Source organism: Chionomys nivalis, chromosome 8 (assembly GCF_950005125.1).
Source record: "Chionomys nivalis chromosome 8, mChiNiv1.1, whole genome shotgun sequence".
Classification (NCBI taxonomy): Eukaryota; Metazoa; Chordata; class Mammalia; order Rodentia; family Cricetidae; genus Chionomys; species Chionomys nivalis.
The window spans coordinates 16,807,382-16,831,124 of NC_080093.1; the positions used below are offsets into that span (position 1 = coordinate 16,807,382).

Sequence of the window (23,743 nt, forward strand, 5' to 3'; positions counted from 1 at the left end):
CGCACGCTTGCGGTGTCTGACCCGGAAGTGTTGCTCCTTTCCGGGGAGGAGAAGGGGAGCGCACATCGCTGGGCCGTTCCGGCGGAGGCGGTGCACCGTCGGTATGCAACGGTTGCTCCTTCCGTCCCTGAAGGCCTTCACGGGGAGCCGCAGTGTCGGGCTCCTAGTCCCTAGGGCGGCATCCAGAGCACAGGTACCCACTGTAGCTGGCTCCCATCACGGAAGCCCGGCTGGGGTGAAAAAGGCTAGAATAAAGTTAACGAACCGCCCCGCCGGTTTTATCTCCCTGTCATTTCACGACACGTTTTTTTCCTCGTGTCCAGACAGCCCCCTGAATGCGGATCCAGAAATACTGCCCCCTGTTTGTGTATTACTGGCCAATTTATCTAGCTTTTATGTTTCAATGTCCCAGTCTGTCGAATGGGGTAACTACTACCTCACAAGGTGTTGGTGAGGATTAATTTTTTTTAGTATACATCAAATCTTCAGCACATGATAAAAGCTCAGTATTTTTTGCACATTTGGTGTTTTGCTAAAAGTGTCATGAACTACTGTATAACCCCATTCTACAGAGAAGGGAATTGAGGCTTATTTTAAGTTGCTTGTCTAAGTTACACTGTTAATTAGAAGTAGGAAACTGTGCATATATCTTACTGGTAGGCTTAGACCCAAAGAGGACATGTATTCTCGTATCTGATAATTATTAGTAAAAGGTGAAAGATTTGGGGGAATGGGAAGAGAAAGCAGAGAATTCTATTTATTATCATTGTGTAATGATCAAGGAAGAGAAAAATAAATGCTCACATGGCCCCTGCCTTGGAGGAGTCAGTTTTATTCATTGTTGGCTCACTTGTTAAATATGTATTGGGTCTTGCTATGTAAGGGGCCAGTGCCATAAACAGGCAACAAGAGAGAGGAGAAAGAGTGGGGAAGAGAGAAAGAACAAGATCGAGCAGAACCTGCCATGCAGACCCAAAGACAGATCACCTGAAGACACATGGCAGTGTGTTAAGAGTTGTGGTTGGGGGCCGGGCGGTGGTGGCGCACGCCTTTAATCCCAGCACTCGGGAGGCAGAGGCAGGCGGATCTCTGTGAGTTCGAGACCAGCCTGGTCTACAAGAGCTAGTTCCAGGACAGGCTCCAAAACCACAGAGAAACCCTGTCTCGAAAAACCAAAAAAAAAAAAAAAAAAAAAAAAAAAAAAAGAGTTGTGGTTGGGGAGGTCCTGCTGAAAGAAACCCATTGGGAAAAGGGCTCTGGTGGTCCAGTTGAGAGATAGCAGTCAGCCATAGTGGGAGCCGTGGAAATGCCGCCTTTGTGAGGCACTTTTCTCCAGGCAAATTGAGGCCGAGTGTGGGAAGCAGTCTTTCCCCGATTCTTTGGTTATAATTTTCTTTCTTGCTCCTCAGTGTGGTTGCAGCTTTGGCAGCAGGCATCCTCTGAGGCCAGGGCAATATGGCACCGTCACTGAAGTGGCTTTGCAATCCGGAAAAGGTGCAGTGCTCCTTCCCTCGAAGGCAGCCGAGCAGGCAGTGGGCCGATGGCTCCTGGTCTGCAGCGGAACCGTCGCTGGAGCCGTTATTCTCGGAGGAGTAACTCGGTGAGTCATTTGCTCTGGACGAACCAGGTTGTCCGTGGGAAAGGGGCTCTGGGCATCCTACGTTTACAGTTGGAGAAGCTCGCTTGCTTTGTCTTAGAACAGCCCAGTGTTTTATTGGTAGGAGCCTGTCAGAAGGGCAGGGTTCCGTCTTCACTGGTAGCTGGGCATTGTTCCTGTATGGTTAACCTCGCCAGTGTTCAGATTGAGCTCACTTTTCCCCCTGCAGTTTGTTTGCTTAAATTAAACACGTATGTTCATATACCACAATTGCTTCAAATACTCTTAGGTTATCTTTATGTCTGTAAACAAACTTAATGGATTTAGGCGTTCCCTTCTCCCACATCTTTGAAGTTTTGTTGCTTTTGAACAAGGCCAAGTTTTTGTCCGCGTCTGTCCTGGAAATGAGTAGTTTCTTACTAGATTCTGATTGGTAATGGGGGGTGAGATACTGTATAGGTGACTGGAACATTCATTCTAGAACCTATCGGGGACATCAACTCTCTTTATTATTGCCTAGATCCATTATTTCATTAGAATTCCAAAACAGTAATATTTTATTTACTATAAAAGAGAAACGTTCCCTCATTAGCAGTGTCATTAGCCCAGGATACAGTCTTCATATGAAAGGCAAGATTTGATTCATTCTCTTCATTTACTAATTTTCAATAATAAATCTGTTCCCAAGATCCTCCAAAGGCTACAAATAAAGGATTTGGGGTTTAAAGTTTTGCTATGAGTTCATACATTTAAAGACATTTGATGTATCTCAGTCCACTGCTTAAATTCTTCCATCTTAATTGGTGGGAATCTCTTGAAATTGGTCCCAGCATCTTTTTTTTTTTTTTTTTAAAGATTTATTTATTTATTATGTACACAGTGTTCAGCCTCCATGTATACCTGCAGGCCAGAAGAGGGCACTAGATCTCATTACAGATGGTTGTGAGCCACCATGTGGTTGCTGGGAATTGAACTCAGGACCTCTGGAAGAGCAGTCAGTGCTCTTAACCTCTGAGCCATCTCTCCAGCCCGGTCCCAGCGTCTTTTGACAAGGCCCTTTGATGGCATCTTTGCTTTGTGGTACATTAAGGTTTTCCAGGCTTATTTTGTACATTTCTCCTACCTTTAGATTAGGAACCCCAGTTCCTTTTTGGTGAAAGTACTTTTTAGTGTGTGTGTCTGTGTGTGCGTGTACATCTGCATACATGTGGAAGTCGGATGACTTCATGCTTCATTCCTAGGTGATGCCCACCTTTTTCGTTGTTGTTGTTGTTGTTTGTTTGTTTGTTTGAGACAAGGCCTGTCACTGACCTTGAATTTGTCTCTGCCTGTCCAGAACTGGGATTACAAGCTCTATTGTGCTATTGTACCTGTTTTTTTGTTTGTTTGTTTGTTTGTCGGTCTGTTTAGGCATAGGTTGGGGCTTGTGTTCAGGCAGATGTTTATTGGATGAACTACCCCTCCAGCCCCTACTTTTTAATTTTAATGAAGTATGTGTGTTTATCTTCATATTTGTTACGCTCTGTTTCAAAATATGGTGTTATTTATCCTCAGCTGTTATGGCACATTGCAACAAATTTAATATTCTTTTGTACCTATACTTCTGCAATAAGTCTCTTTTCCTGATGTGGAGAATGTAGTTTTAGCTAGTGTTATGTATAATTCAATAGTTGAATGAATACTTAGTGTGTGCAAGGCCCTGGGTTCAGTCCTTAGCACCAAAATAATGAGAATGTTGTTTATGTGTTATTACACATTTCTTTAGTGTAAACATTGTTTTTGCCTGTATCGAAATGCTAGTGAAAGAATTGGGTGGGACCAAGTCATGGTGGCACATGCCTGTAATATCAGCACTTGGGAGGTGAAGGAGGCTAGCCTATTCTACCTCATAGACCCTGTTTCAGGAAAGAAAAAACCAGCAAACAATAAATGGGGTGGGGTTGAATAAAAGACTTGGGAGAATAAACTAAAAGTGTAAAGAAAAAAAAGGCTGGCATGCAGGGCTTGGTTTGTGTAAGAACCTGGATTCCATATCCAGCGATGCAAAGAAAAAAGGAAGAGGAAAGGAACTCATACCCATGGGTTAAATTCACATCTTCTTGTTGCCATAGGCTATTTATAAGTAATGTAGAATCATGCACTCACATTTTCTATCCTAAGGCTGACGGAGTCTGGCCTCTCAATGGTAGACTGGCATTTAATAAAGGAGATGAAGCCACCCACAAGCCAGGAAGAATGGGAAGCAGAATTCCAGAAATACCAGCAATTTCCAGAATTTAAAATGTAAGTGTTAGAAAAGAGTCAGGTAAATGTCTGTGTGTGATGAAGCCATGTGTGTGTGGCAGGACTGGAGACGTCGTTTCTCACTGAACCTGGAGCTAAGCTCACTGCTGGCAAGTCTCATTGCTTCTCCTGTCTCTGCCCCACAGCACTAGAGCTGCAGGAACACACGGCCACACCAGCTTTTTATATGGGTGCTGGGGATTTGAACTCAACTCCTTATGCTTGTGCCGTGAGCATTCTTACTCACTGAGCCATCTCCAAAGTCCCTCACGTAAATCCCTGTCTTAGGGTTATACTGCTGTGATGACAGTATGATCACAGGCAGCGTGGGGAGGACGGGTTATTTCACAGTTCCCTGTGACAGTTCATCATCACAGCAGTGAGGGCAGGAACTGGGAGGCAGGAGCAGTTGCAGAGGCCCTGGAGGATGTTTACCACTCTAAAGGCAGCGGAACCTGGGAGAGTGGAGCCTCAAAAATGAGGTGGACCGAAGTGTCATGCAATAACCAACTTTATTCAGAGCATCAGGCAGTTTGTACTTCTAGGGTTAAGAAGAATCACGTGAGTAAGGTATTCAGTCAAAGGACAAACCACACAGGGCAGAAACACGTTTTTCCATAGAGGCACTCCTATCTGCCACACCTGGGAGGAGCGTGGAAACATATTCTAAGAATAATTCTGTGTTTTGAAGAAACTGAGGTTATAAGTCTCTTGTCTTTTTTCTCACACAGCTCCATTCTTGGATTGTGTTCCGACAGGGGGTGCTGCTTACTGACCTGTTCCCCATGGCTTGTTCAGCCTACTTTCTTTCTTTTTTTTCATTTCAATTACAGTTTATTTCAAAGACCTCACTACTGAACATGCATATTCTCTCTCTCTCTTTCTGGATTGTTGGGTTCTAAGTATTTAAATATTTTAACAACTTCATTCAGTATAACTGGTATGTAATAGATCATACATATTTAACACGTACAGTTGATGTCTGTGCCTGCCCATGAACCCTTACAATCAATATGAGTCGATCAGTCAGACCAGGTTTCTCATGCTTCTTTCATTGTTTCAGCTTGACAGTCCTTACCCTGCCCACCCCCAGACACAACTGACCTGTGCCCTTTCATCATACAGATTTGGGAATTTCATATAAATAAATAAAATCATGTCAGGCATAAACTCTGTTGTCTGACATTTTTTCAACCCAGCAACATGGTTTTGAGGATGCTGCCCACGGGAGAATGTACCGGTGTGCAGTCCTTTCCATTGTGGGACTGGTCCCATCGGGAGGATGTGCCATACACTGTCCACCACGTGCTGGTTCCTAGTTTTTCCTTGTCGTTTTCAGCCTGCTTTCTTATAAAACTCAGAACCATCAGCCCAGGAATGGCACCACCGTCAATGGGCTGGGCCCTCGCACATCAATCACTAATCAAGAAAATGCTCAACATGCTGGGTGGTGGTCGCACATGCCTTTAATCCCAGCACTGAAGAGATAGAAGAAGGTGGATCTTAGTGAGTTCAAAGCTAGTCTGGTCTACAGAGTGAGTTCCAGGACAGCCAGGGCTGTTACACAGAGAAACCTTGTCTCAAAAAAACAGGGGGGAGGAGGGGGAGAAAAACCCAATAGCGGTTGCCTCTCTTTTCATTTTCGACTCCCATTTCACCTAGCCTGAATCATGACATGACACTGGCAGAATTCAAGTTCATCTGGTACATGGAATACTCGCACCGAATGTGGGGCCGAGCTGTAGGCCTTGCATACATCCTGCCCGCTGCCTACTTCTGGAGAAAGGGTTGGCTCAGCCGTGGCATGAAAGGACGTGTTCTTGCCCTCTGTGGCTTAGTCTGTTTCCAGGTAAGATTTATTCAAGGTTGGGAAACCTGAGATGCTCGAAGAGCTTCCTGGTGGGCATTATTTAAGGACATCATCTTTGAAGCTCTACAATAGCATTTTAGTGCCATAGCCTTGGCTTTAAGTCCCAGTTCTGCCACTTAGGGCAAGCTATCTGACTTGTCATATATTTTCTTTCTTATTCTGGGTAGAGACAGTACTAGAACCACTTAGGGAGTACAGATATTAAATGAGATAATACCTATAAAGCAGTTAGTTGGGTGTCTAAAATCAGTAAGGTCTCAATAAGTGTATTTTCTCGTGCCACTGGAAGTAAAGTTCGTGTCCCCACTATGATTCTCTTCCGGGTTCTCTTCCATTCTTTTCTAACTTGTCTGCTGTCTTAGAGTGATCCCTACTGTAGAGTGACTACAAAGGCAAACAGGAAAACTCCAAAAGAAATAGTTCAGGGATGAGAGCTGGGATACAGATGAAGCTGATGTTCAAGTTTAAGCGGTATTTGAAATCGTGTAAGCTGGACTTTTCTTACGGAAGAGAGCTTCAGGAGAGTCTCAAAGTTAACGCCAAGAACCAATGAAAGGAATCAGAGGAGACACCTGCAAGTATTTGGGACAAAATGTAAAGGTCCTGATGGTGTCACAGCATCAAAGGAACATCAACATTTGACCAGTAGGAAAACTAGTAGTTAATTTAACTCAGAAGTGGTAAGGAGATAAGCTAATGAAGCGATTAACAAGCCATTAGAAACTACAGTAAATACTTAGACACTAATAAAAGTTACTTTATAGAAGTTTATTATAAAAGTTAACTTTTATTATGTTTTTTAACTAAGAAAATTAGATGAAATAAAATATAAGTTTAATTTTATAATTAAACATTAAAAATGAAGGTAGAAATTTAAGTTGTCAGGGTTGTGGGAGGAAGTAAGTTAGGCTAGAGAATTGTATAGCTGCCATTTCTCCAGGGTCCCTGAAGATGAAGGTAATTATAATAGCCAGGCTGGTCATGAAAGGGAAGGAAATATCCCCAGTGGGTTACCTGAAGAAGCAGTAGAAACTCACCCCTTTGGCCTGATTCTGTGGATTGGAGGCAGTGGGTGGAATGATTGTATCTTATCTGATAAGACTGGAATTGATGTAGTTGGGTTATTTGCTCGTTAAAGCAGAGGACCATGGAATGTGATGCATTCTGTGAGCTTTCTAAACATAAACATGCATTTTGATGGGGAATGGTGAGATCTCTTGTTATTGTTTGGTCTCCCGCACTCTCCTCCTTTCCTTCTAAGAGCTGAAGTCTTTCTTTGACTGAATTTGGAATTTGGAGTTGAAGTTTAAATTTCTTCATCTCCACTTCCATTTTTCTTAGAGAGTAGAAATACATTTTTGCAAAGCAATCCACATGCAAAATCTTACATATTTGTGTGCCTCCCCCAGGCTTTTTTGTTTGTCTTATACCCACCTATCTTGACTGTAATTGTTTTTAAACAGTTAACCTTTATTAAGCTTTTTCCAAATATAATCTAGTTTTCATAGACCAAAATATTGTGTTTCATGGTTTACATGTTAAATTATATCAAGTATTTGTAAAGTTTTGAGTGCAGATAAACTCTTGTGTGATTTCATATATCTGAACTATACAAAACAGAAGTCTAAACAGTGATCAAGCACTAATACTATTAATACGGAATCGCCAGCAGTTCACACTTCCTGAACACTGGCTATGCACACTAGAAGGGTGTGGAAACAGGTTGGGAGGGTGTTCTTTTTGATAATGTACTTTCTCAATAGAACCTAATATGTCAAACCTTGTTTGATTTCCCCCTCTCTTCTTGAATTCTAGGGTCTCTTGGGTTGGTATATGGTGAAAAGTGGGCTAGAAGAAAAACCAGAGTCCTATGATATTCCTCGGGTCAGTCAGTACCGCCTCGCAGCCCACCTGGGGTCAGCACTTGTTCTTTACTGTGCCAGCCTGTGGACCTCACTGTCCCTGCTGCTCCCTCAGCACAAGGTAAGCGCCCGTCGGCCTCGCTGCACAGCTGCCCAGGTGCTGACGGGCAGGGAGATGGAAATCTGGTTCTAATACAAAGTTAGTAAGTCAGAGATTCCCTCTAACAGCTGCTGCTCCATTTTGGCTAGTGTAAAGAATGTGTCTGTGAGCATGCGTGCACAGCTAGCTCTTTGAGACACAAGTTTCAATTCTTTGGGATGGATACATATGTATCTATCTCCAGAAATGAAGCTTCTCCATAATATAGAGACTAGATATCTTGTCAGCATTGTCTAATGAGGAATGTGCAAACACAGGAACTGCCAGTAAGGATAGCCCCACCACTTTAGCCCTGGCTCCCCGGTGGAGACTGAAGAGCCAGACAGGAAGTTCAGAGCCAGAGCTGTGGCTGCACTTGTGCTGTGGCACCGTCTCAAGCTACCAAACTCATTTCCCCTTTCTTTCTGTCCTTGTTTCTTTTTCAGTTTTTCAGTTCAAAGTTTCTCTTTGTAACAGTCCTGGCTGTCCTTGAAATTGCTTTGTAGACCAGGCTGACCTCAAACTCCCAGAGATCCACCTGCCTCTGCCTTCCCCATGCTGGCATTAAAGGTGTGCTCTACCATAGCTGGCTCACCTTTTTTCTGATATTTACAATAGTGATTGTTGGTTTGGTGAGATGGCTCAACAAGCCTGGAAACCTGAGTTCAATCCTTTAGCCCCACATGAAGGTGGGTGAGGAGAGCAGACGACACAAAGTTGTGTTTTGATGTCTACACGTGTGCTGTGGCATGAGCATGCACACACACATACAAACGCACCAGTAATTTAAAATGCTTAATTTAAAAAGTGATTATTAAATAAATATTGAAGTGTCAGTCAGCCTGGATAAACTGTTCATGGAGAACGTTTTGATGTGACATCGGATTTTTCAGTAGAATTACCTAACAGGTATTTAGAGCTAGGACTTGGGTCCCAGTAAGGATTGGAGATGTTCACAGGAAAGCCAAATATTGAAGCCTTTTCATAGTAAATAGTCCTCATCTGAAAATTCTTCCTCTGAATTCTAAGCTGAATTTATAAAATGAATTGCCTGTATCTAGAGCTGTCTGCTGACCCCCTGCTCTTATGTTCCAGCCCCTAGATCTCCCCAGTCCTTCAGTCCTCACATGTGCCCACTCTCTCGCACACCCCAACACTGGAATTGAACTGTGCTAGGCTACTTACTGATACTCTACCCAATTACAGAAAGAATTGAGATGACTATTAAGTGATACAGTGTCATGTTCTCTACTGCAGTAACACTAGCTACTGGGGACTATTTAAATTTAATTAATTGAAATATCTGGGAAGATACATAATAAATGTCTAACAATGAAACATATATTTAGAACAGTGTCTGCTGGGTACTTATCCTATGTTAGAGCAGTGTCTGCTGGGCACTTATTCTGTTTTAGAGCAGTGTCTGCTGGGTACTTATCCTATGTTAGAGCAGTGTCTGCTGGGTACTTTTCCTTGTTAGCAGACAATCTGACCTTAAATTGTCTAGATTTGGATTTGGAGATCTTCCTACCTCAGTAGTTCCTACCAAAGAGATTACCTGATTATCCTTTCCAGTTACCTGAAACCCGACAGCTGCTGTGGCTGAGACGCTTTGCTGGAGGCACAGCAGGCCTGGTGTTCCTTACGGCTCTCTCAGGTAGGCCTCCTCCCAGCACACGTGCTGCGTTTCCATCCAGCATGAAGTAGCATTTCTTACCTGATGTTCTGTTGTTCCCGCTGCCTTGGCTCCTTCACTGCCACCATCCACCCTTTGTTTTCTGCTCCCCAGGAACTGTAAGCTGTGTATAGGACAGAGATGATGACTGTAAGTGCTTAGAACAGGGCCTGGAGTGTAGCAAAAGCTGTGTTAGTTGTGTTGTGAGACCATTATTACATATTACACCAGAATGGATCAGACAGGTGACCTGTCCTCACTGATGATCAAAGATGTTCAAGTTCACTGGAGCTGGGACCAATGTAGGTCCTTCATCCTAAGAGTTTTAAACTTTTTTTTATTGATGTGTACATGTGTGTGTTTGTGTGAGTGTATGCCACGTGTGTGCAGGTCCACAAAGAGGCCAAAAGAGGGCATTGGATCCTCTGTAGGTAGAGTTACATGTAGTTGGGAGCCACCCAGCGTGGGTGTTGGGAATCGAACTCAGGTCTTCTGGAAGAGCAGCAACCGTTGAGCCGTTGCTCACCCCTAGATGTTCACCTTTACCTTCCTCACTCTGAATGCACATCTAATTCAGGAATCAGAATCCCCATGTGGTTACACTTAAGTTAAATAACATTTAGCTTTCATTCAGTCACACTAGCCACACTGAGTGATCAGCTTGCACATGTAGCTTGTGGCTAATGTATTGCAGGAAAAACAGACATAGAACAAGTCCATTTTCACAGAAAGTTTTATTGGACAGCACTGCTCCATCCTAAAAATAACATTAATTCAAACCAAAAGCCTACCCTGCTCCTGATTCTTTGCTCTTCATTTCTCTCCTATATAATGTGTATTTTGGTCTTATAAGTCATGTTTACAAAAATAATTCAAATTTCTGTGACTCTGTTGATAATAATGGATCATCCGTCCACCTCTGTTGATAATGGATCATCCGTCCACCTCTGTTGATAATAATGGATCATCCATCCACTCACACCTGCCTTCTTTTTGTGCTTTCCAGGGTTTAGTTTGTTAGTTTGTGATTTTTTTTTTTTGTATCTTCTTTGTTCTTTCAACAAATATTGATTGAATCCTTGGAAGAAAGACAGAAAATGTACACCAAAACCATGCTCAGTAACTCAGTACTGTGGGGAAAGTAAAGCAAGATGAAGGGGAGGAAGGGAACAGAAGAGCCGTGTCAGACCATAGGGGCTCCCTCTAGTAAGGTGATGTCTGAGCAGAGACTGAGGAAGTAGTTCCAAGATAGATCAGCAACAGTTAGGGACAGGAAGGACACAGAATCAAAAACAAAGGACTTTTTCCAAAGTAATAGGATCTCCTCCAGAGCTTCTGATCTCTAGCAGAGACACGCTGGAATCTTGGGGTCGGAGCAGATACGGGTTAGAGGTGTTGCTGAGTTCCTGTGGAGACTGTGATGTATCTTCTGTACCTGAGAAGCTCAATTGCCTATTTTTCTTTTGTCCTCCAAATCGTTCCTTTGTCTAGCTCTGGGGTAGGAGACTTCTGTATTCAGAGCTGCTTTTTGGTCTTTATTTTGATACATGCTTTGTATCTTGGCATGCAGGGGCTTTTGTGGCAGGGCTGGATGCTGGGCTTGTTTACAACTCCTTCCCCAAAATGGGAGACTCTTGGATCCCAGAAGATCTCCTTACCTTCTCTCCCATCCTGAAGAATGTCTTTGAGAATCCCACCATGGTACAGTTTGATCACCGGCTTCTGGTAAGTGTGCTGGTTTGTGCTGCTGGGCATCAGGACCCTCACACACGTTTTGGGAGTGCCAGGGAGGCACTGGGCATCAGGACCCTCACACAGGGTTTGGGAGTGCCAGAGAGGCACTGGGCATAGGGACCCTCACATGGGGTTTGGGAGTGCCAGGGAGGCACTGACAACTGTTAGCATGGCAGTAACTGATTGTTCTTGTGGAGGCAATTCTAGGATCAACCAGATGTCTAATCTGGCATTTTTGTCATTACACCCAAATTCTAGCTTAAAATCAGATAGGCAATTTAATACTAACCCCACTTAATCCGAATAAGCCTAAGTGTCATTTCAGGAGAGAGTGATTATTAGGGTTAGGGTTAGAACAGACTGTAGTCTGTGGTGAGCACACAGCTGTGGAAGAGCCCCAAAGGTGCCTCATTAATACTTTCCCATTTATTTAAGCCCATAGGTACTGGTGGTGTGGGAACCGTACTAAGACTGGCCTGAGTGTGCACCCAGGAGACCTAGTGTTGTTAGAGCAACAGGACAGGGTCACAGGGAACAAGGTGTAAGTGGAAGACCTTGATAGCTGGCAGATCTGAGAGGAGCTTTAAAGGAACACGAAGTTAAGATTAGCTGTTAGGAATACATGTAAAGAGAGAGCAGAGGAGACTCCACAGTTTCTCCTGAAGCATTCCTAAATCATGAGCAGCAGAAATGGAATCTCTAGAGTGAGCCTTAAGCTAAGGGCAGGATGTCATCAGATGGAGGCATGCTGAGTGTGAGATGGCAGACAAGGAGATGTAGAGAGGACTCATGTCCACGGACCAGAGTTGACATTCCCACCCCTACACAGTGTTTTAGCATAAATAAAAGTATGGTTGGATCTGTCCCTATAGCTCGCTCTGAAACAGATGTAAACATATGATAGAAAATATTCTCTCTGGCATGGATGGAGAAAAGAAACCTTATTGCCAACCCCAGACCCTTATTCTGGTATAAATGAAACCATGATTTTCATTGTTTTTACCAGCTGGAAGCACTACCATCCCTTCTACTCTCAACCCAGGAAAGTTAAATCCTTTATGTCAGCCCTGCTTTAGATAGGGGATTAGGGCTGGAGAGAGGCTCAGTAGTTAAGAGCACTTGTTGCTCTTGCAGAGGACCCAAGTTCAGTTCTCAGCACCCACGTGGGGACTCATACTAACTCTAGTTCCAGAGGCTCCAACACCCTTTTCTGGCCTCCTCAGGCGCCGCATGCACATAGTACACAGACATGCATGCGGGCAAAGCACCCATGCCCATAAGATAAAATAAATCTTTGGGGGAAAAACACAAATGTAAAATTATATATAAAATTACAGCTAAGGACATAAGGTCTGATGTAAAAGGCCAGGCTCTCACCTGAGGGAGGCTAAGGGTGTAAAGTAGTAAACACACTCAGGTGGTGCCTGGGTGACAGTGTGCCTCAGTTCCAGCAGAAGGGAACTGTGGGTGGAGCAGTGTTCCCAGGAGGTGTGCCTGCAACCCCCACATGGTGACCATCTTCCTTTCTTCTAGGGCATCACGTCAGTCACTGCCATTACAGTGCTCTATTTCCTGTCTCGGAGAATCCCCCTTCCTCGAAGGACCAAGATGGCAGCAGTGACTCTGCTCGCTTTGGCATATGCACAGGTACAAAGCCCTTCTTGATCTGATGGCATTCCCCAAACAAAGTTAATGTTAATCATAGGTTAATAATAAAAAAACTACATAAAAAGTATCAAAACACTATTGTCATAAGAGGAATGACAAATGGCTGGCTAATAAATACAACAGCATTTTAATATCAGAGAAGAGCAACTTAATGAATATCATTTTGTGCCTATCATTCTATGGAGAGCTAAATTTGGGTGTGGGGCGAGCAGGCAAAGAGATAATGTTATTAGCATGGGTACAGGAAAATGGATACATTTAGATATTCTCGATGAGACCATGAGTCTATAATAGCTTTCATCAGAAGGCAATTATACAATATAATATCTATGATATATAATGCTTTGGTCCAGAAGACTGACGGTTGTATCTGCCGTAGAAATACCCTTCTGCACTAGGAGCTTTATGTGAGGAAACCCATAATTGTGGTACTAAAATTGGAAGCGAACTAAAGCAGCCATGGCATGTCTTGCTGTGGAGCGCTGCACAGCGGTTTAGGGAAAAGCAAGTGACAGAACAACATTTTTAACAGCGCAGAACCATATGTACCTGCATATTCCAACACTCGGAAGACAGGGGCAGGTGAGTTCAAGACTAGCCCGGTTTACATAGTGAGGTCTAGGCCAGTCAGGGCTACACAGTGAAATTCTGCCTCCAACAAACAAAAATGAAAGCCTGCGTCTCTCAGTAACCACATATATGAAAGTAAGGCATATAGAAACTGGTAACCGTAACTACTGATGTAGAATAAGGCAGGTAGATGCTGGGTATGGTAGCTCGTGCCTGTAATCTTAGCACTAAGGAAGAGGGTTGCTAGCACCAAGAGTTCCAGGCCAGCATGGGCTAGAGTAAGACAAGGGAATTTTAGGTTTACCTATTCTATTTGAATTTCATTGATCTACGTATTTTATGCTTGCTTATGGGCGTTAAATACACGCTTTGTCATGCTCTGATGTGCCAGCTTGGAGGTTTGTGTATCTGGCTCACACGTGCAGTCACTTTCAGTATTACTAGCTTTCTTCTTTTTTCTACAACAGGTCACCTTGGGCATTAGCACTCTGCTTATGTATGTTCCAACTCCTCTGGCTGCCACACACCAGTCAGGCTCCTTGGCACTGCTCAGTGGTGCCCTTTGGCTCATGAATGAACTCCGAAGAGTCCCAAAATAATTCTGAGAATCACTCGCTAGGACTGAAACTATCTTGGTAATTTATCAGCAAGCACAGGAACTTAGAAGGGTGGCCTTGACATGCCACATGGCTTACACATTGGTCATGTCTCTCAAGACTGTTAGGAAATGGACACCGGATCAAGAATGTCACTAAGGTGTCCTTACACCAGAGATTTCCTTTAAAATCTGCTGTAGAAGTAAGTGTCCATCATTTGCTGCTGCTTACTAGGCAGTCTGGCTTTTCTTAGTGTTAGGAAGATCTTGGATTTCCGTGTCCTTGTGCTGCAGAATCCTGTCCACTAATCAGGCTGGTGGTGACAGTGACAGACCCAAGAACGGGTGGACCAGCCGACAGGTAACTGAATGTTGGTCTGTGATCAGCATCTAGCGTTATATCTTCTTAAGCACCTAGTGAGCTAGATTTTGAAGTGAAGATCCTCTTTTGTGTGTGTGTGTGTGTTTGTGTTAACATAAGCCATGTATGTACATAATACCATGGTGGCCAGGGAAAGTGCTGGGTCCCTTAGAGCTGGAGTTATAGGCAATTGTAAGCTGCCCGACATGGGTGCTGGTAACCAAACACAGGTCCTCGGGAAGAGCAGCAAGCACTCCTACTAGCTGAACCACCTCTCTAGTCTTGGAGTGAATAGTATTAAAATTAATTGTTAGTCGGGCAATGGTGGCACATACCTTTAATCCCAGCACTTGGGAGGCAGAGGCAGGTGGATCTCTGTGATTTTGAAGCCAGCCTGGCCTACAGTGAGTTCTAGGACAGCCAGGATTGTTACACAGAGCAACCCTGTCTCGAATATACACCCTGCAAAAAAAAAAAACAACAAAAAAACAAAAAAAAAAAAAACCCTTAAATGTTTACAATTTCTAGTTTTTAAAAATGACATGGAGGCTTAGTATGTCTGGTCTGAAGTTGCCCATTTGCAGTTTCTGAACCAGATGACCAGTCTTTCCGCTCTAGTACTCTGAGTCTGTGTCCTATAGGGCGCGCCCTCAGCTGTTCTTAGTGTTTTATTTCCTAGTCCAGTCCCTCGGGGCTTGTGCTGTTGCACGGGAGAGGTTCCCTCGATCTCAGAACTCAAGACTCGTCTTAGACCCACTCAATCCAAGCCCTTGGAACAGGAGTGTGGTGGGTTTCTGAGACAGGGTTTCTCTGTGTAGCCTGGTTTTATAGTCATTCTGAGCCCAGGGCATCCCAAGTCAGCTCAGGCTTCGGGTGTTTACTTCACTTTTCTTTGATCACAGTCTGGAAACAGAGCTGGTGTTTAGCTGTTTAACTGCACTGTGCTCTCTGCACTCCTGGTCAACAAGATCATCTTAGCTCTTTTTGTGTTTGTGTAATTTGCTGTCAGATACAAATACTGAATGAACTGGTGGAAAATAATAGTACTGAATTTACGTTCCAAATGTCTGTTTCAGAAAAAGCCATTGCACACTTCAAGGATCAAATAAATTTCCTTTAATGTTTTCAACAGTCTGTCAATTGTTTTTAAACATAAAAGTAATTAAAACATGTATTTTCAATCAGCTAACCCAGGATCTTTTTTTTTTCTTTTACGAGCCCCATTGGGTTGATCAGGACATAACTCTTATGACATCATTTAATCTTTGTAAGAATTCACTTATTATTGTGTGTGCATATGACGGGGAGTATACACTGTGTACATGCATGTGCATGCAGAGGTCAGGGGACAAGTCATGTGAGTTGGTTCTCTCCTTCCATCTTTGTGTGGGTTTTGGGAGTCACACTCAGGTTGCCAGGCTTGTGGTCTCACCTGCTGAACTGTCTCAGTGGCCCAGATTTCTGTCTTTGACCTACACTGAGATATGCTTCTACTGTGGCAGGGTTAATGACTGCCAAGAGTGAAGTTGGTCACAGAGACCAACTGGAGAATCATGATGCCAGTTTCCCTGCAGCCTTCCTTCTGGTCCTACGGTGAATGGTGGGTTATATGTGGGCATATGTGACACAGAGCTATGCCCCCACATGAGGGTGACTGAGTCACCATTCCAATGACATTGCCTATTTTCTGTTTATAAGCTTCGTGTTTATCAGAATATCCAGAACGATTCATGAAATGTAGGAATTCTACAGAATTCTTACTGAATGTGAAGCATCTGGAAAGCAGTCCCAGGCACCCGAAACAGCACGGTGCAGCACGTCCGGCTCGAGGTCACCATGGAGATGCCAGGGCCACCACAGAGACCACACTAAAGGTAGAAATCATGGAGAAGATGAGGCAGATGCTTTACAGCTTCAATAGATATAAAGTGTGGAAGGAGAACTTGAAGCAGAAATCCTAGCAGTCAGAGTACTCAGGATCCCTACTGGCCGAGCGGCCTGAAGAAGCTAAAGAGCAGACCCTGTGCTGCTAGTGGGGCCACACTTGGAATGTGCTCCATGGGGTGGGCTGCTTAGGAATCGCCACGACTGCCTTCAAATCATGCTGTAGCTTAGATTTGGGATGTCCTCCAAAGGCCCACTTGTTAAAGGCGTGGCCCCAGGGTGGCATTATTGGGAGGTGGTGGGTCCTTGTAGGCACAGCTTTATAGGTCTTTAAGTCACTGGAGGACATGTGAGACTCCCAACTCCATCCTCTCTTGCATCCTGGCCATGAGCTAAGCAATTCTGCTTTGCTACCCACGCCTGCCAAACTGCACTTCTTCATCACAGGCACAAGCAAAGGGAACACTTGACCTCTAAAACTTGTGAATCAAACAACTCTTTTCTCCTTATGAATGATCTCAGGTGTTTCATTACAGCAAACAGAGAGTAACACAACAGAGGGCGCGGACAGCAGGCTCTTGGGGGTGGGGTGTCTGTCAGCAGTTGGCCTACGTTCAGGAGGGCTCAGAAGTAGACACATCGTCAAGCTTGTCCGCCATGCATGCATGACTAAACATCCTATTACTCAGAACATTTTCAACTCTAGTTTTTATAAAAAATGGGAACAATGGTCTCATAATTGAAAAAATGGAAGCCCTTATATATGAGCAATTAATTCCACATTACTATATAAAAGGTCTCTCTATTGCTCATATTTCCAAAAGACAAATGGTCTGTTGGTGCGTGGTTTTCCTCTGTCTTTCTAATAATAGTATTAACGAACAAAAAGAATGAACTACTAGGGCAAAGGGGAATGTAAAATACTACAATGGCAGCCTATTGGGATATAAGATAAGACAAAGATGCTCAAAATAGAGCCTTAATGAGCCACCTCCAGAGACTCCAGGACTGACAGGAACCCAAGTGCAAGGGCTTTCCCAGTTAGCTCAGACCCAAGTTAGGAGCAAGGTGGCAGCCAAGGACAGAGCCACTCAGAATTCAGAACATCCTAAAAGTGTTTGAATTCAGTACATTCGTTCGTTACTCTGTTGTTAGTCACAGGTGCCAAAGCTTGGTTCTGAGCCCTCACTTTTGAACATACCAACTTTTGTGACACCGATCAAGTTCTTACAAGTTTGGCAGAAGTCCATCGTCCAGACAGCAAGGCTGAAGCTAAGCACAAACTAGGAGACTCTGAACCAGCCGCTGCTACTCCCAACTGAAATGAAGTCACACAAGTCCCATTCTGGAAACTGCCCAAGAATCACCACCAAGTTCTGTAATGAGGTAGAGAGCTCTATTAGGCATTTGTACCTTCACTCAGATTGCAATTATGTTATTGGAATGTTGTGGTTAGGGAAAAAATTGTGCAAAGTTAAGCTAATTACTTAAAAGTAAAACCTAAAGTATTTTTTAAAAGAAAAAAAAAACCACTCAAACAGATGGATTGAAAACTGGTTAACAAGATGACGTCACCCAGTGCGGGTAATGGGGAAACCCAGGACCAGTCATCAACCTTGGCTAGTGAAATGATGTCACCCAATGGGCGTGATGGGGAAACCTAGGACCAGTCAGGAGCAATGTGCTCAGTTCTCAACCATGTAACAAAGTCTTATGTTAATAAAGTCTGAATCTCATAATATTAAAACAGTAAATAGGATATAATGTACAAAACAAAAACTCAGACTAATTAAAATAAATTAAGAAATATATTTATATTGGAAAATGATAAAGATAGGCATCCTGAGATTTTTTTTTTCAACTATAAAAAGAATGTAGGGTTTATCAATCCAAAAGGCTGCATGATTAAATAATATACAAAGATCACGTAACGTTCTAAAGAGCAATACAAAGTAAGTGCTTAACAAATGGTAGGTATTGGTACCATCAGGGTGAAGAGTAAATTCGGTAAGGAGGGCTTCAAAACTGGACGGCATACCTCCTCCCTCCAGCTTCAGTCTAAGCTCATGAATCACAGCCACTGTTAACAAGGTCTCCCAAGAACACCAAAACTGGTACATAGAAACCAAGATGAAACGCAAAGTTCCCTGAGGAGGCGAATGGCTAGCAAGGACATTTTTGTCATTTTAAAGCAGCATTAAAAAGGCAAAGGCTCACTCATAGGGCATAAAAAATAGAATTAAAGAGAATCTTAAATCTGAAAAGAAATGTCAATGACATAGTCCTGATGGAAAGTAAAATATGTAAGAGTGAAAGCATCTTTGACAGACGACTACTTATCTGATGTGCACGGTGGTGCAGAGCTATAATCACAGCACTCGGGAGGCTGAGGCAGGAGGATCATTGAGTACCAGGCCAGCCTGGTTACATAATGAGACCCTGCCTCAAAAGAAAGGAAGAAAATAATTTAGAACTTGCCTAACTACTTATTTATCTTCACCTTGGCTTAGTTAGCCCTAGGGCCATCTTAGTTTTTCCCATTTCATAAAGTATTTCTTTTCTGTTCCCAGTATGGAATCTGTTTTCAAAGTCTATTTTTATTCTTTAAATTTAAATTTGTTTTCTCTATTCTAACCCTACAAATAAAAGGCTTTGGCAAAATGAAATGGAAATGAGCCAGGTCTGGTGGTGCACACCTTTAAACCCAGCACTTCGAGAGGTCTGGTGGTGCACACCTTTAAACCCAACACTTTGAGAGGTCTGGTGGTGCACACCTTTAAACCCAGCACTTCGAGGAGACAGAGGCAGGAGGATCAGGAGTTCAAGGCTAGCCTTGGCTACCTAAAAAATTGGCCTCAAGAAACTTGCCGTACTCCCAAAAAGAAATCAAGCTACTATTTCTGCCCTGGGAACCATCCCAGGCAGGCCCCTCATGGGTCTATGGGAAATAAAGAGTCCATGGGGGCAGAAGGAGCTGACACTTTGTGCATCGGAAAGGCTGGCTGCAGAGGGACCGGTTTCTGAGAGGCTGTGATGAGTACATGGTATGGCTTTCCTCTCCCCAGTAAAGGAAGTGCTATTTGTGACAGATGTCCAAACAAATGGCCAGCCTGCTCCATGGAATATTTATCTAGTTATTCCAAAGTTTAGAATTTTCTCTCTTTCAAGAATTCCAAAAATAGGTAAGAACTTTGATTTTAAGCCAGGCATGGTGGCACATGCCTTTAAACCCGGCACCTGGGAGGCAGAGGCAGTAGGATCTCTGTGAGTTTGAGTTCAGGCCAGCCTGGTCTACAGAGTGAATTCCAGAATAGCCAAAGCTACATACACAGTGAGACCCTGTCTCAAAACCGCAGCCCCCCCAAAATCCCAACTTTGATTTTACTGCCTTTGCCCACTCTCTTGATACTATTCTTCCTTAAACAAAACAAAATACATCCCATCCCAAAATACGTAAGATCTCAACAGTGAAATGAGGGAAGTTGCTTTGAATTTTCTGCACAGAAAAATATGGCTGAGACAGTAACCGGCAAACAGGCAAACCTGCCCCGGTAGTTTCTCCGTTCCATAAGCACGCGTACGGCTCAAAAGGCAACGTGGATGCCCAGCAGCCTGTGAGGCCATGGAAATGTGTTCTGTACTAGTCAGACCAAGTGCCAGATAAAATACTGTCAGGTCGTCAATGGATCATTCACTTCAAAGGGGTCCAGCCTCTCGGATCTGTATAACATAATCAGCTACTCTGTCAGGGATGTCAAGTAAGCAAAGAAGTCGTATCGTTTTGGTTGCCTTGAGATCCTGGTCCACTGAACCTCAGAGATCTTGGGTCCCTATTCAAGGCTGTGGATCTCCACATAAGGATATCTCTGTTACAGAGAAAGCAGGGGCAACTGCACTTGCTGGAATGTCTCTGGCTCTATCAGTCGATCCAAGTTGGCTTCAACCATGATTCCAGTTGCCCAATCAAAAACTTGCTTCAGCAAGAGGGGGAAATACTACATCCCAGAAACACACCGGCTTTCTGTGATAAAGGAGAAGCATGCTTCACTTGGGTTAAGCTTGGTCCCCTGTGTTAGCACCGGCCTCTCGCCACTTAGTTCCTCACAGATTACATTACGGCTTCTGAGAAAAGGTCCTGTCCTGGGCACTAAAAAAAAAAAAAAAAAAAAAAAAAAAAAAAATTAAAGAAGTAGAAATTCCCAGGCCAAAGCAGCATCTGAGGCCAGTTGATGAAAGTGGAGGAATTCAGGAAGCAGCAGTCCTAAGGTTCTGGAGTTTCTCTGGTTCTGGTCCAGCCTCACGGCTCTACTTGCACCCCAATCATCGGCACCACTTGTTCAATCCACAGCAGGTCCAATGGAGCCGCGGCTCGAGTTTGTCGGCGGTGAATTCTGTGGATGCGCAGCAGGTACAGGATGATGGCCAGCAGCACCACCAGGGTACAGGCGAAGAAGAGATAGTGGTTGTACACAAAGGAGAGACGGAACCAGCTGCCATGGGCTTGCCGGACACCTCCCTGCCGAAGGTCCCTAGGGGAGCAGAAAGAACAACTGGTTTCAGAGTGAAACATTTGCTGTGATGTGAAGGACCACCCGAGTCTATCCCACTTATCCATCCACTCAGACAGCCCAAGAAACCCGCTGAACTGACCAAGCAAAGCTTAAGGACATCCCCGGCCCAGGGCTGACTGGTGCCTCCTGTCCCTTCCTGTCCCTGGGGCTCGGGTGCTGCAGAATGTGGAGAGAAACTCAAAAGGCCAATAAAACTAAGTTTTAAAAAATAGACAAAACTGGTCACCTGCAAAATAAATCTTTTGTTGTTGTTTTTTGAAACAGGGTCTATGTAGCCCTAGCTATCCTGGAATTCATTATTGTAGATCAGATTGGCCTCCAACTCACAGAGATCCACCTGCCTCTGCCTCCTGAATGCTGGGTTTAAAGTGTGCACCACCACACCAAGCTGTAACATAAATCTTAAAATATAGTTTGTAAATACAGTACTAAGAATAGAGTATCCCTTGACTCCAAAAAATTGAATATGTCTAGCTCTAAAAAAAAAAAAAAAAGTGCACTATTTCTTAGGATCTAGCATTTATATGCATGAAGGCAGTTGTGGCCTGACCAGCTATAGTATGACCTGGAAAAACAGCATTATATAAACGGAAGAGCACTGGTCGTCTGGCCTGGCTAGGGTGCCGCTCTTGCATCATTCGGGTACTAGATCCATCTTAGTTTGTGTGACTTGCAATTATTGTGGTATGTGGTATTTTGTGTTCTGACAAAGCTTACCTGGAGATCAGAGGGCAGAACTAGCCACTAGTTAACCACTGAAGCTGGGAGGTGGCAGCTCTCGCCTTTAATCCCAGCAATCAAGGGGTGGAGACAGAGTAATTAGGAAGGGTGGAGACAGGCTCTTGGAGGAAGGGATGGAGAAAGGGAGACCAGAAGAAAGCAATTGGTGGCTGCTCCCATTCTCTGACCTTCCAGGTTTTCACCCTGGTTTACCCCCGGTTCTTGTTGATTAAGATTAATTAGATTTACATTTCATGCAATGTTTTTTTTTTAAATGTAATTCTTCAAAAGGAAAGATTTCATATAAAATATGGATTTCTGATTTCTCTGGACAAACAAGAACTGGCAAATGCTGGGACACCTGTGTGTGACAGGAATCAGTACTTTAGTTGGTGCACACTGTCTGGTTCCTCGGGAGCCACACAGCCCACTTCCCTCACACTTGTCCCCTGTCTGCTTCCTGATCACAGAGTTTAGAGGTTCAGGCACAAGAGAGTAAAGGTAGATCTTATTTTCTCTGAACCTGTCTAGGAAAGAGGACCTAAAACCTGTCCCAAATATCTTATAGCACATAGCGGCAAGTCATGGGACCCCGCAACTGGATGAAAATGCCCATCTTAAAACCATGTCCGGCCCTTTTTCTACTGCTAGGGCTACCACACACTGTGCCAGGTCAGTGACAGCGTTTCTGGAATGGTTTACCCATGAGGAAAGAGTGCTTTGCCCACACAGCCTCCTTCAGCTCCTTGTCAAATATTTTTTCCAGTGTGTGCCACTCATGGCTCACATTTGGGTCCTCAGTGCATATCCTAGAAGCATTTAGTATGAGCCCAACCTTAGAGTGATCCCTTGGAGGAGAACAGATAAAGCTGGCAAAGGCAAGGAAGAGAGTCCAGACCAGTTCATCTCAACCTTTCTGTCTCAGATGGAAGGAACGGCGGGAGTCTCTGTGGGATGGAGGAGTTGAGGGGTTCACTGGTAAGATCTATTCTGAGGCATCGACCTAACATTCTCTGAGGTCAAGGAACCAGCCTGGTGAGTCTGATTTTACCTGAGTGGCAGGAATCGTGTTTTATATAGAATGGCTCCCAGCGTCCACTGCACCTCTCGGTCATACACAAGCTGCGCCGTCTGCAGGTTCGGATAGTCATAAGGGAAGTGGAACCCTTCATGCAGGACTTCGTACATCCAAGCTGACTTAAAACACTGATACCTGAGTAGCGAGAAGGAAGCTTTAAAAAATAAGTTTTAAAAAATAAGAAGAAAAAGATAACTAATGCATTCCTTTGTAGGAATTCCTACTTCTCTGTAGGATGTCAGGCGACAAGCAACTAGCCTCTCTTTGCTTTGCCTTCTCCCCTCTAGGGAGAGGCAAAGTTGAGGCTGTGGCTGTTGTTTTCTCTTGTTTTGAGTTTCAAGATTCCTGTCCTCAGAGAACATCCTGAAATAACTATGATGTGTTTGCACAACACCCATGATTTACATAAATGAAAACCAGACCGGCAGAAGTTACTGTCATTAGGGAGGCTGGTGACAGATATGCAGGGGTTCATTGTGCTATTTCATGTTCGTGCCTTTGAATTTGCCTTTTCTTTTGTTTGCTTGTTTGGTTTTGTTTTCTCTTTGTAGCCCTGGTCATCCTGGAACTCTATAGACCAGACTGGCCTCAAACTCAGAAATCTGCCCGCCTATGCCTCCTGAGTTCTGGGATTAAAGGCGTGAGCCACCATTCCTGGCACCTTTGAATTTTCAAAGTAAACATTTACAAATGGGAAGATCATGGATCCTTGAAAAAAATGTTGAAGCTAGGTAAATTACATTTTTATTCTTTCTACCTGTGGTGGTTTGAAAGGAAACGCAGTGACACTACTAGGTGTGGCATTGTTGGAGTGGGTGTGGTCTTGTCAGAGGAAGTGTCACTATGAAGTTGGGCTCTGAGGTCTCACATATGCTCAAGCTACACTCAGTGCCTTAGACCACTTCCTGTTACATGTGAGTCAAGATGTTAGAACAATCAGCTCTTCTCTAGCACCATGTCTGCCTACATGCTGCCTCCATTCCCGCCATGCTGAGAATGGACTAAGCCTCTGAACTGTAAGCCAGCCACCATAATTACATGTTTTCCTTTATAAGAGTTGCCATGGCATGCCTTTAATCCCAGCATTTGGGAGGCAGAAGCAGGTGGATCTCAGTGAGTTCAAGGCCAGCCTGGTC

General features: G+C 43.9%; 2 protein-coding genes across 3 annotated transcripts in view; one reads left to right on the forward strand and one right to left on the reverse strand.

The window, feature by feature from the left end:
- The first annotated feature begins 41 nt into the window (after positions 1–41).
- On the forward strand, positions 42–15,483 carry LOC130879211 (cytochrome c oxidase assembly protein COX15 homolog). Its single transcript, XM_057777483.1, has 9 exons — positions 42–193; positions 1,410–1,600; positions 3,758–3,880; positions 5,543–5,729; positions 7,566–7,733; positions 9,327–9,408; positions 10,997–11,151; positions 12,694–12,807; positions 13,866–15,483. Exons 1-9 carry the CDS (start codon positions 104–106, stop codon positions 13,995–13,997), a joined length of 1,242 nt encoding a protein of 413 aa, XP_057633466.1. The 5' UTR covers positions 42–103; the 3' UTR covers positions 13,998–15,483.
- A 53-nt stretch (positions 15,484–15,536) lies between these two features.
- Entpd7 (ectonucleoside triphosphate diphosphohydrolase 7) overlaps positions 15,537–23,743 on the reverse strand; it is a 47,023-nt gene continuing 38,816 nt past the window's right edge. For both annotated transcript variants that reach the window (XM_057777481.1, XM_057777482.1), the window contains exons 12-13: positions 22,581–22,742; positions 15,537–20,767 (exon numbers count right to left, since the gene is read on the reverse strand). In XM_057777481.1, the coding sequence (XP_057633464.1) occupies positions 20,536–20,767; positions 22,581–22,742 (394 nt within the window). In that variant the 3' untranslated portion in view covers positions 15,537–20,535. The remainder of the gene's footprint in view (positions 20,768–22,580; positions 22,743–23,743) is intronic.